The sequence below is a fragment of the Sorex araneus genome, chromosome X (genome assembly GCF_027595985.1).
Source record: "Sorex araneus isolate mSorAra2 chromosome X, mSorAra2.pri, whole genome shotgun sequence".
Taxonomy (NCBI): Eukaryota; Metazoa; Chordata; class Mammalia; order Eulipotyphla; family Soricidae; genus Sorex; species Sorex araneus.
This window is the reverse complement of record NC_073313.1, coordinates 39,960,191-39,973,931: the sequence shown is the minus strand read 5'-3', so window position 1 is coordinate 39,973,931 and position 13,741 is coordinate 39,960,191. Positions and strand designations below refer to the sequence as shown.

The 13,741-nt window shown below is 40.1% G+C and overlaps 1 protein-coding gene across 1 annotated transcript in view; it reads right to left on the bottom strand.

Moving 5' to 3' along the window:
- The window catches only part of TSPAN7 (tetraspanin 7), a 128,326-nt gene extending 114,993 nt beyond the window's left edge, over window positions 1–13,333 (bottom strand). Inside the window, exon 1 of the mRNA XM_004612916.2 lies at window positions 13,176–13,333. Coding sequence (XP_004612973.2) covers window positions 13,176–13,256 — 81 coding nt within the window. The 5' untranslated portion in view covers window positions 13,257–13,333. The remainder of the gene's footprint in view (window positions 1–13,175) is intronic.
- Window positions 13,334–13,741: the final 408 nt, after the last annotated feature.

Sequence of the window (13,741 nt, the reverse complement as noted above, 5' to 3'; positions counted from 1 at the left end):
CAGAGAGATCAAGTGACTTGCCTTAAGCTACATAGCAAATGTCCAAGCTAAGGTTTGTGTGCAATTCTAATTTCAAGTCCCCTGCAACACAAGACAGCAGATACAAAGAATTTCAAGTGAGTTATACAGTTTAAAATATGAAACAGAAATCAGGAGACCCTGAATTCCTCAAAACAGAATACAAAGAGAGGTGAGAATATGGAAGAGAGAGTTCCAAGCATTTGCCACCCATTCTTATGATTAACCTGGGTTCCTTTTCAAGCCAAATGGTCTACCTCTGTGATTTTTTTAAGGTACAGAAGCAGCCATTTCACTAAGAACAAAAACTGGTAGTTTGAAGCATGAATAAAAGTCTCTTAAATATTAGTGGGAGTGGAAAGAAGATTGATTATCCAATAGCCATGGGAGCTAGTAAGTAGCAGAATCCACTTTTAATCTATTTGGTCAGTAGTAAATCATCTCAGTCTTTCAAGGACAACTCAATGAGCTCCAGGCAACATGCTTCAGAAAGCAAATTACGATCTTAGCCCTGCATGATTCAAGATAACCCAATCAGCAGCAGACTTGCTGCAGTAAACATAGTTCTCAGCGACAATTCACAACAGCTTCACCTAAACAGCCATGGTTTTAAGGCCAACCAAGGTCAACCACTCATACATCTGTAACCAAAGCAAGCACCATGATGCCAAAAAGATAAGCAATGTGCTTCATTTATAAACTATGCTTGACTAACACAGCTCCTTTAGTTTGGAGAGAAAGGAACTCAGATTTTACTTCTGCATACTGCATGATGGCCTCATCTTTTGGCAGAGGGCAATCCAAATTCTTCCTAAATTCTCAGAGCAACTGCAAATACCAATAGATTCCCCAACAGAATGGAAACTACCTCAAACTCCAATATTTCAATTGGAGATGTATGCCAGAAACTAGATTCATGTGATAAAGATACTAGATTGGCTCTATATTCCTTATGGAACTTCTCCAAACTAGTTTTGATACCACAAATCACATCATCGGAAGCACTCATATTTTAAGAATTTATATATGTGTATATATATATAAACTGCATCATAGACCACATAGTCAAAATCTCAGGAATCAAAATAAAATAATTTTGGAAATAAGTTTCTAAAATGCATACTCACGACCCTCTCTTGGTCTATTAAAATGGAAACTTTATGAGATAGCACAAAACATGTTTTTTTTTAAATTTCTTTGGTGATTCTAGTGAATACTCCTCTAGTTAGAATTGACTTAGAATTCTCCTTAGAGTTATTTTAATCTAGTAAGAGAGACTAGAAACCTAACTTCACATTTTTTTTTCTTTTTTGGGGGGCAGTTCACACCCGTCGATACTCAGGTGTTACTCCTGGCTCTGCACTCAGTAATTACTCCTGGCGGTGCTCGAGGGGACCATATGGGATGCCAGGAATCGAACTCGGGTTGGCCTCATGCAAGGCAAATGCCCGAACCGCTGTGCTATCACTCCAGCCCCCTAACTTCACATTTTTAGTAAAACAAACCCAAATAAACAGTCCAATGTTAGAAACTACTTAGATAAATCAAGAACTTTCTCCAGATCCAGAAAACAAACTCAACTAGGTATGCTCTTGTAAACTGAGTCTCTCAGAACCAATGGTTCTCAAGCCTACTTGCATAGCTGAATCACTTGGGAGATTAGTGCAGAAGCTCTTAAGGTGGGATCTAAGCATGTATTTAGTGCTTCTTAGTCAATCCTAATCAGCACACAGGACTGAAAATCACTGATCTAGTTCAACTAGTACAGGTACCTGACTCACCTTACCTTATCATATAAAACACCTGTAATTTCTTCTAAAAGACATGCTGATTTTTTTAAATCCCACATCTTATATAAAGCACTATAACTCTTCCCCACTATGAACTGCAATCCTCAATTCTAACAACAAACTATTTAACTTACGTGCACAGCTAATCATATAACCAAGAAGAAAAACTAAACAAAAAAAAAACCCTCTGCTGCCTTTTGCTCTTATGTCCTTTTCTTAATGAATAATGGAGTTCTATGTGGAAGATTTTAAAAGAATGAAAAGCACTTTATCCTGGGAAGAGATAAACAGCCAAAATAATAAATTTAAAAGCAGTCATCTGATGATTTGCTTGGGGCAATCTAATGCTTAAGAGAACAGCCAAATTGGAAGCTGCTGTAATAAGACCAAAAGAGAAAAACATAAAAATGTGTTTTAAATGTTTCAAATTGGTTTAGCAGGGTGTTAATAATTTATGTCAAGTTTAAACACAAAGTTTTGATGTGTTTAAAGTTATAGCTAACTTTCAATTATCAGCACCTTCTGAGATGATAACTTAAAACTATATATAATTCTGAGCAGTGAATGAATCATAAGTGATATAGTTCCAGGTAAAATAAAATAAAATATTTATCATCTACAGTTAAAACTAAGAAATATAATTTCATTATATTTGAAGAAAAATTCAGAGCTAGTTTCTAAGTAATTACTAACTGTAAAAGATTTACTGTGCCCAAAATTATATAAAAGGTAGTACACATACCCTAAAGACAATATTCTGTATTGAATATGGCAGTGAAGTTGATCAAATGAGAAATTTCAGATTTTAAAGCAGAAGTCCTATAATAAACATAAATGGGTATCATAGTAGAAACAGAAAAACATCTGTTTTAATAATCATTTGCCAATATTAATAATCACATGCTAATTAATTGATAATATGTAATAATTACTTATTACATAATTGATATCATATAATTAAGAATCCTCTTGGGGCTGGAGAGATAGCACAGCGGGTAGGGCGTTTGCCTTGCACGCGGCCGACCCGGGTTCAAATCCCAGCATCCCATATGGTCCCCTGAGCACAGCCAGGGGTAATTCCTGAGTGCAGAGCCAGGAGTAACCCCTGTGCATCGCCAGGTGTGACCCAAAAAGCAAAAAAAAAAAAAAAAAAAAGAATCCTCTTAATATTAGTGCCCCACTCACCAAAAACATTGAACTCTGTTGTTTTCTACATAAAATTAATCCAGCAAGGTCTGAATTAAGTCAGAAGACATACAGGCCTTCACCTGATAATAAGAAAAAATAAAGGCAAAAAAATTGCCAGCACCCTTCAAAGCTTCACTCTCATTTCTCCAACACCCATCCCTGATGACCAAATGACCTTAAAAAGGAAGTACCTTGGCAAGCTTATTTCAAGTACAAACACTCTCCTTGATTGTCAAAAGATTTGGGTAAACTGGAAGGGTGTTAGGCCATGCCCAGTAGTTTTCAGTACTTATCTCTGGGTTTGTGTTCAAGGATTACTCTTTGTGGTGCTCAGAACCACATGTGATACCAGTGATGGGTCAGCTGTATGCAAGCTAAACATCTTGCCTCCTTCATAATCTCTCTGGCTGACAAAGATTTTTTAATTGAAAAGTATACATCAAAATCTACTAAGATATCCCAACTATTGTCATTTTCTATGCTCTATTCACTCACAACCAAGTAAGCATTTAACTAGTGCAACGAATTATACAGTTGCAGATGTAAAGAACTTCCAGTTAAAGATGATGGACTGAACACATCCATACTTTGGCTATCTCCCAAAGCTCCACTAAATAACACCAAAAGAATCTTTTTTAACATACAATACAAGGAGAAAGAGACCACTTCAATGACAGTTTGAAGGTTGAGAAAAAAGTCAGATCTTAGGGCATCTCTGAGAAAAACCAAGAAAAAAATATTTGTACCCAAATCCCCTCAAAGGAAGCTTCATGCTCATCTGTAAGTAGAGATGAGGATGAACTGGACCAAGTGTTTTGGAAACAATTAGATTTTTCTTTAAGTTCCTGTCTCTTGACTCCCTAATTCTAGCATAGATTCAGAGAGTTTCTAGGAAGGGTGAGGAAGATACTTGCTGAAGTCTAATACAAGAGAACAGTGGATATAGATTCTACACTTGAAATACGAATTTAAATAAAAGCATATATAGTATATGTATATAAACATGGGAGTATATATACACGCACCAGAAATGCCTTTGCCCTTAATCTTCTACATCCAGAAAAAGATTGGAATACTCTTTTTAAGGCTTACAGAGCAGACCAAGGGAAAACTATGTAAGGATACTGATCTTGGTTCCAAAACTCAATTTTTTAGGCAAATAACCAAACTTACAGTTAACCAAAAATCTGTTGATGCTAGTAGTTTCCAGTGTTTTCTTGCTGCTCTACTTAAACATGTACATGATAGATAACAAATGGTTACCAAAATTTTGAAGCCTGTAATACTCTAGAAAACAAAGAAACCTGGGGAAAACTAAAGAAAGAAACATTTTTGTAAATCACTAATATTGCCAGAGATATTTTAAAACAACAGAGTTATTTAAAAGGAGTATTCATATATGGGGGAAAGCACCTAAAATTAAGGTAGAAGATGAATTTAAAATGAAATAATAATGGAAGGTAAAGAGGGAGCGATCTACGGAATAATAGACCAAAAAAAATCAAAGAGGAAGAAAACAGAACAGAAGAAAATTAGAGAATCTGTTTAAAATCTGACCAAACATAAAAACAGAGAACAGAGGAAATAATGAAAAATTAATTTTAAAATAGAATTCCAAAAAAGTCCCCAAATGGAAGGATATTCTATTGAAGTGGTATACATAAGAGATGGAAATAAATACAGAACAAGACATTCTGAAATTTCAGAGTGCTAAGAAGTAGAGCACCCGAAGGCATTCCAAGAAGAAAACAGAATTTAAGAAGAATCAGAATAACATTTGATTTATCAATATTTCAATTACTAGAGCAAGAAGACTGGTACAGACAACAAAATTATGAGAATCAGTGATTTATAAAACAGAATTCTATACTCAGTCAAATTATCTAAGTGCAAGAGTGAAATAAGATTTTTATACTAGCAAGGCCTCAAAATATTAATGTCCCATCTGTCCATCTGTTTTTTTTTTTCAGAAAGTTACTAGAAGATTTATGCCATTAAAATGAAAGAATAAACCATGAAAGGAAACAAAATAATATCCAGGAAACAAAGATCACCATTAAAGGTGAGAGATTCCTAGGAGGATCCCAGGAATGTTCTCAGCTGTTTCAAAGGTCAATGAACAGCCATTCAGAATAAAGGTCAGAACTCCGTGGGAGAAAAGTCTCCACTAATAGGAAATTGATATATGAAACTGATATGATTTACTCCAAGTAAAGATGCAAATTCTTGAGGAGAGAGTGGATATGTTAGAAGTGAACATAGTAAACAAGCAATGACTAAACCAAAGAAACGTGTGCATGTGTGCGTGCGTGTGTGTGTGTGTGTGTGTGTGTGTGTGTGTGTATGTGTGAGACAATGCTAGGGATGGAACTCAGGGAGTCACACATGCAAACAATTTATTACTGAAGTATATCTTCAGTAAAAAAAAAATAAAAGATAATTTTACTTTTTTTGTATGTCTGTGTTTGGTCACATCCAGTGGTACTCAGGGATCACTTCTGGTCAGAGAAACATATGTGATGTCATGGATCAAACCCAGGTTGGTGACATGCAAGGCAAGTGCCCTACCTGTGATATTATCACTCCAGAACCTAAAAATAATTAATTTTAAACTACATGCAAACAAAAAGCTGTTCAAATAATCATAGAAACTACATAGCTCAGCTATGAATAAGCTTACCTAGTCACAGTGTAATCACAGACTACTGCTCTAACCAAAATATGATAAAAATGATATGCAACTATATAAAATGATAAATGGTGGATATGTTTCCTAACACAAGACAGGCTTAAGAAATCATGAAAAGCTATGTCTGTCTCTCTCTTCCTGACTCACTTCACTTAACATGATACTTGCCATGTTGATCCACTTATATGCAAATTTCATGACTTCATCTTTTCTAACAGTTACCTAGTATTCCATTGTGTAGATGTACCAAAGTTTCTTTAAACAGTCATGTTTTTGAGCACTCTGTTTTTTTCCAGATTGTGGCTATTGTAAACAGTGCTGCAATGAACATACAAATGTAGATGTCATTTCTACTATACCTTTTTGACTCTCCAGGATATATTCCCAGAAGTGGTATTGCTGGGTCAAATGGGAGCTCAATTTCTAATTTTTTGAGAATCATCCATATTGTTTTCCAAAAGGCAACTCAATACCTCTATTGCAAACTACAACACTCAAAAAGATAGAAAACAAAAGGGAATGCCTTGCCGCAGAGGCAGGGTGGAGTGGTGGGTGATGGGTTGGAGGTGGTGAGAGAGATACTGGGATCATTGGTGTAGGTGAATGGGCACTGGTGGAGGGATGGGTAAACGATCACTGTATGAGTGAAATGCAAACACAAAAGTTCATAAGTTTGTAACTGTACATCGCAGTGATTCTCTAACAAAATATTTTTAAAAAGTCATAAAAAGCTAAATCTTCATCTTCCATAACAGCAAATTGACATATAACACTAATACTGAAATGTTGGGCCATAAAGACTTTCCCCACTATTCAAGGTAGGGTTATCCAATTTGGTATGATTTGGTAGGCTATTTTAAAGGTATGGAATCAATAAAAAATATTGCATATAAACAAATGGTAATTTTTCCAGACCCCCAAAATAGCCCACCAAACTGCTGCCTTTAAAGTAGAATAGTGGGGGAAACCTTTATTAGAATAATTATGTTACTGGGGGTAGAGTGATAGTAGCAGGTAGGAAATTTGCCTTGCATGAGGTCGACCTAGGTTCTATCCATATCCCATATGGTCCCCCTGAGCACCACCAAGACTAATTCCCGAGTGCAGAGCCAGGAGTAATCCTTGAGCATCTACGGGTGTGACCCAAAAAGCTAAAAAGCGAGAGAAAAAAATAAACATGTTACTTAGAAATGAAAGCAATGTGCTAAAAGCAGCAGGTAGTAAAACTTGATAAACTTTGTAGTGAAATACCCAGCATATAAAATATATTCAGTGAATGCTAGTTGAATTTTGCTGCTTTGCAAAATAATATGAAGTCCAGTATGTGCCCAAATTCAAACACTCTAAAAATAGCAGGGGCTGCTCTTGAATGTTTTCCCCTTTATTTAACAGAAGTACCTAAACTTTCTGGATGAAAAAATTAATTTATATTTTATATCATCCCCAAAAGATTCATGATGCAACACAAATTTCATCAAAGAAAATAAAATAGTATTTTTCACTGCTATTTCACCAAAGAAAATTAAATAGTATTACTGATAAGCTAATTATCTCCTTAGATAATCAGAGAATTAGTTAAATTCAATCTATAGGGAAACAAAGCAAGAAATATTGCTCTTCAGAATATTATTTTCATAGATTTAGATGCAGTGAACTTAAATATTCACTTCAAAATTAGCATTTATATCACAAAACACATTTTTTTGGTAAAGTAACAACACACATTGTCACAGAAATGTGTTTTGGGTTTTTAACAGAAATTGTAATAGAATTTACAGATAGACAGCATACTTAAAAGTATAACACAACTATGAATAACTTTATAATTCGTGGTGCCTAAGTAAAAAATAACAAAAACTAATTTTTTTAAGTCATCTCACTTGTTTAAAAAGTATTGGTTGCTGGGTCTGAGATTAAGAGTATAAAAGTTAAAGCACTTGCCTTGCATCCAATCAACCCTGGTTTCATTTGCAACACCGTATATGGTACCCAAGCACTGCCAGGAGTGATCACTGGGCACAGAGTGAGGAGTAAGTCCTAAGTACAAGCTGGGTGTGATCCAAAACCCCAGCCCCATATTCTGCTTGACATGAAGGATTTGTTAAAAAAAAAAAAACAGCATGAGATAAAAATCTTTTCCTTCTCTTTACTATTGTTGTCATGATGTGTAGAGGGAATACTGTACATACTTGAAGTGCTTCCACACTTGATTGTGATGTTCACCATGGCTTGCACACTTGGTTGCAGTACTCAGTCAGTTGCACACTTTTTTGTGGCACCAGGAAGCCCAAATGGCAGTGTAGCCAGGATCACACTAAGTAGGGCAGTGTCAGGTTCTGAACTAGCACCCTCATGCCTACAAGGAAGGTAGCCTACCAGTGAACTCCTCCTGAGCAACGGATATCTTTGCTGTTCTTTGGAACCCTGTAATATTTCTCTGGCTCCAAGATAGCATATTTATTCAAGTTGAACGAATCAAATTCCAATTAAATAGCTAGACAGCAAAAATGTTTGGTAAACTGATCACAAACACATTAGAATACATCATGAGTATAAGCAAGTGTTTATACAGTCCTCTTTTTCGTCTTTCCATAGCACCAATGTCAGGAACACCTTTAAATCACCACCTATAGAGTGGAAATAACACTTTTTAAAAACTTCCGAATTAAGGTGAGTTGAAATAAATAAAGAAACCCAAGAGTAGTCAACAATATTGTATTTATTCATTCATACATTAAGTAAATATTTACAGAGTACTACGCTAGGCACTGGCTGCTAGTATACAAGACATAGGATAACTTACTCCTATGTGTGTTTTGCCCTCCTCTTCTATAAACCTGAAAATAAAACATATACATTAAGGAAGATAAATGATCCATTTACCTAGGACATGTTATTTAACTGGAAGGTCATTCTTTCTATTTGAATACTTTATATCAAGAACTACCTACCTTTCGTTTTCAAATAAGAAATTATGGGGCACCATAAAGAATGTTTTTCTTCCTGTGATTGGTATCGTGGTTCCAAACACTAAGAAACATGAATACTGCATGAGACTGTTTCTCTTCGTTATGTAAATCTCAACAGTGCAAAGGTTGCAGACACTGTTGATCTTTTAAGTAGGATCATTCTTTGTTGGGCTGGAGCTATAGCACAGCGGTTGGGCTTTCGCCTTTCACGCGATGGACCCAAGTTCAATTCCTCCACCCCTCTTGGAGAGCCTGGCAAGCTACCCGTGAGTATTGGATATGCCAAAAGCAGTAACAATAAGTCTCTCAATGAGATGTTACTGGTGCCCGCCCGAACAAATCGATGTGCAACGGGATGACAGTGAGATTCTTTGTTATGAGAGGCTGTTCTATGCCGTGTAGGATGTTAAGCAGCATCTATGGCATCTACCTACTGGATACCAGCAGCATCTTACCCCAACTAAGACAAATGTGGGGGTGGGGCCAATGGCAAAACTATCCCCTGTGAGAGTTTTGAGAACCACCACTTTTAGAGGAACACTTTAAAGAAAAAGTGACTGTGGGCAGAAGAAATGGCCTACTGAAAGAATCCCAGTGCTCTTTCTTGTTGGTAACATACCTCTAAAAATTTTGAAAAAGGTTTGAATAGCTACTATGTGCCAAATAGAATTCTGGGTGAAAAAGACAAGAGTATTGGTTGCATTTACTTAACTGATGAGTTACACTTACAAACAGCATTTATAGGTACATTTTCATGATCATGGATTTGGCAAAGGATTTTAGATAAAAGCATGAGCAACAGGGCCAGAGTGATAGTAGAACAGGTAGGGTGCTTGCCCTGCACATGGCCGACCAGGGTTTGATCCCTGGCATTCCATATAGTCCCCTGTGTACTGACAGGAGTAATTCCTGAGTGCAGGGCCATGAATAAACCTGAGCATTCAGTGGGTGTAGCCCAAAAGGCAAAAATAGGCATGAGCAACAAAAGAAAAACAGATAAAATGAACCACAAATAAATGTAAAAAAATCCTTTGTACTTCAAAGGACACCAGTAAGTGAAAAAAAATAACCACAGAGTAAGAGAAAATAGTTGAAAATGATGTCTAAAAAGAGAATGAATCAAGAATATATAATAGACATGAACAATTCGGTAATTAAAAAAAAATAAACCAACCCAATTCTTTTAAATGGGCCAAGGATATGAAAAGACATTTTGTCAAGGAAGATAAACAAATGACCAATAAGCATATAAAAAGATGCTTGGCATCATTACTCATCAAGGAAATGAAAATAAAAACTATAGTGAGATACCAACTAGAAGGGCTAGAATTAAAAATTCAGAGGGACAAATGTTGGCAGGATATAGAGAAGTTAGAAGTTTGTTGGAGGGAACCTCAAAGGGTTTCCCTGCATAGAAAATATCTGGAAGTTCTTTCAAACAGTTAAACACAGCATGTGACCAAGCAACCCCACTTCTTGGTCTGCACTCTTGGGAGAATGAAAACATATATCCACACAAAAACTTGTACATGAATGTTTATGTTTATGGCACCATTACTTATAATAGCTAAAGGATAGAAACAATCCAAATATCCATCAAGTGACAAATGGATAAAAGAAATGTGATATAGGCATACGACATATTATCTATCATTAGGGCACAAAGAGGAATGAACATGGATGAATTTAAAACTAAGGATGAGTGAAAGGAGCTATTCACAGAGACCACATACTATATGATATCATTTATTTGCAATAATAGGAACAGAGAAATCTAAAAGAGACAGAAAATAAAGATTGGCAATTGCACTTGCTAGTGGATATGCTAGCTAAAATATAAAGGATTTCTTTGTCAAGAATGTTTCTTCTTAAAACATTTAGAAAATTTTCAAAAATTGACTACGGTGACAGTTGCACATATCTCTGAATATACGAAAATACACTGAACCTCTATAAAAGGATGACATAAGGCAATGCAACGTTTTTCAAGCCTTTCCCAAGAGTCGCCCCCTTCCGACCTCATTTCCTTCCTATGTTCCCCAGTTCTACTATTTGGCCCCCTAGTCTCAAGCCATGACGCACCCCCACTTATGGGATTTTCACCTGTGGCCTCTTGAAGGAATATGCTGGGGACACACACACAATTCCCAGTTAAGAAACCCCGATGTAAATCAAGTATGTGAATTACATCTTAATAAATCTGTTATTTTTAAAAATCGTGTTCAAGGTACAAAAGAAAATGTGGCATTTAGACCATGGATTCATAAGGGAAATATCCTATTTACCTTGCATCTGCCTTCTTTGGGGTGTCAAGTAGGGAGTGATGATTGAATTCTATTTAAATTACTAACAATGCTTCAAATGAACATGGATTTAAGACTACAAAAACATCTTGAAAGTAGACAAAAATTAAAATCCAGGCACCAAGGAGCTTTAGCGAGCATAAAATGCAGTGGCTGGTTTAAGATGTCTTTGGGGGCATTAAGTAATCCGTCTCGGTGGGGAGCGGGAAGGAAGGTTAGAGAGCTCCTATGGGAAGCTCTGGCTTTGCAGGCACCCTTCCTTACCAGCCCATGAAGATGCTGAAGGGGACAACACTCCTTCAGGTATCCAGCAAAAACCTGATCTTTCAGGAAGCTAAACAGAATCACCCATCTAATGTATTCCAGTAACGGCTAGGAAGTCGAGTACATAGTGAAGAGCCAAACACAAAGAGATTTACGGAAATAAATACAAAGCTATACCAGTTCCCAGGACTGGCTACTGGGAAGTTTCAGCAACCAGCAGGCATTATTGCTTCTTCCAGGCTAGAACCTCAGATAGGATCCGTGCATAGTCCCCAATTCCCTTATTGGAATTTTTCAATCTGCGTCGTTTTCAGGGCAAAGTGAAAAGTCGGTCTCCGTGTTAGCCCTGCCAGGGATATACCAGTTAATCTATCCTATCTGATTGCAGAGCTTTGGATACGCCTGGTCTCCAGGGTCCAGTTTCCTTGACCTGAAAAATCGCCAATGTCCCGGACCACGAAATCCCCGCGGGGGTAGGGGAGACACTGGGGGTTCGGGGGGGCGGTTTTCGTTTGGCTTGGTTTGTATTTTCATCCGTAATAAACCTCTCTTCCTAGCTTGTCATTACAAGACTGATTTACCACCAAGTAGAATCTGGGTATCTCCTGCAGCACTATGCTCCAGTTTCCACCGAAAAATTAGGGCGAATTTGGGGTAGGGGATAAGGCAGAAACAAACTAAAGGCGAGACTGATTTTTTAACGGAGTCTCAGATTTCAAATTACTGCCTTGGAAGCTGAAATGACCCAGATTATTGAGGGGTGTAGGGTGGTGATCGACATTTATTCTCTAGCAGGATGACTGTGGTTTGATGTGAAAATAGGGGAGGGGTCGTCGATGTGGAAAGAAAAATAACAGGGAGGGGTCTTTAGGTACCACCCACCTCCCCAAAAGAATCGCTGCAGTGTCGGTCCTGCACTGATTGCGGGAATTGCCAAACAGGATGAGGTAAGGCTCAAGCCTGGAGCCCCCCCACCCCCTCCTCCTCCTCCTCCTCCCGCGCGCGCAAGGGCGCATCCCTCCGCGAGGTGCACCACGCAGCCCCCCGAGGCCTTGGCTGAGGGGCTGACGTCACCCTTCTGCATTGAGCTTCAGGGATCCGTAACAGCACTGATTAGATGAGGAGCGGCGACGGGCTCAATTGCTGTCACCAAGGCGGCGGGGGTCCTCGCTCTGGGCTCTGCGAATTGGGTTCATGCAACGAGCAAAAGACCAAAATCGGGGCGTAAAGATAAAAGGGTGTGGGGAAAGGGTCTCAAGCCCCATCATCCAAGTCCCCCAGAAAGCTCAAAGATGCCCCTGGTTTACATAAGACCCTCTCCCCACCTCCCGCGTCTCTGCGCCACCGCGGCGCCGACCCCCAGCCCCCACTGCAATCCCGCCAGTGTTATTCGGGGCTCTGTTCGCCCTCGACCACCCCCCTCCACCCACAAGCAGGCACAAGCCCCCCCCCCCCCCCGCGGGTTCGGGAATCGCTGGGAATTGGAAATCTAACCCCGAGCTCCCGCGCCCACTCCCAACCCGCCACAGGTTAGTTGTAAGAGGGGCCACGAACCGGCTGGGAAAAGAGGTTTGGGGAGGGCTGTCCAGGGAGGAAAATAGACCAACCAACCCACAACTTTCCCCTGCGGTTCACCCCATCCCGCCCGCTTAAAAGAAAAAAAAGGTATCAATGTATTATTATTTTTTTTTCTTCCGAAAGGTCGACAATGTGCTGTCACCAGCCGGGCCAGCAGCCCCTTGCAGCCAGTGCCGGCTGGGGTGCAAGTCGAAGCAGACCCAGACCTGCCCCTAGTTATCCTGCAGCCCTGGCCCAGCATCGTGCCCCTTAAGGAAGGAGCTGCGATTATGATTTGGGGTCTGGGGTGGGTTTCTCTCCCCCCTGCTTTTCTCCGAGCATCACTACACCCACCGCTGGACGGCGACCCGGCCACTGGCCAGGCGCGGCCACTCACCCAGAAGACGAAGGAGTAGATGATGAGGAGGGTTTTGAGACAGGTTATCACAGGTTTGGTCTCCATTCTCCTCGATGCCATACTACAGAGCTCCGGCGGTGGCGGCGGCGGCGGCGGGCGGCGGGCGGGCGCGGGAGGAGGGAGGGGGCGGGGCGGGGCGGGGCGGGGCGGGGGCGCGTGCCTCCGGAGGCTCGGTGCGCGCGCAGGCGAGGCGTGCGCGTGCGTGAGCGCGCACCTCGCGGGGCGCGGGTGGAAGGAGGAGAGGGGGCCCTGCAGCGACTGCGCATGCTGAGCGGGCCGCCCCTCCCGGCCTCGGCAAGCCCGCGCAGGCTCAGACCCCCGGCCACGGAGCCAGCCGGGCTGCTGGGGGGGCGGGGGGAAGGGAATAGGAGAGCTGGGAGGAGGCCAGGTTAGAGGTCAAAGCTATGCCTTTAGGCTTCAGCTTTGTAGCAGATCTAGGGCGTTGCAGTTTTGCTGTCCTCGACGTGAGGTTTTCTTTTTTGCTGTATCCCCATTACCACCCCCGAAGCGGGCACGTTCCTACATTTGGACGCCCCACTAGGCCT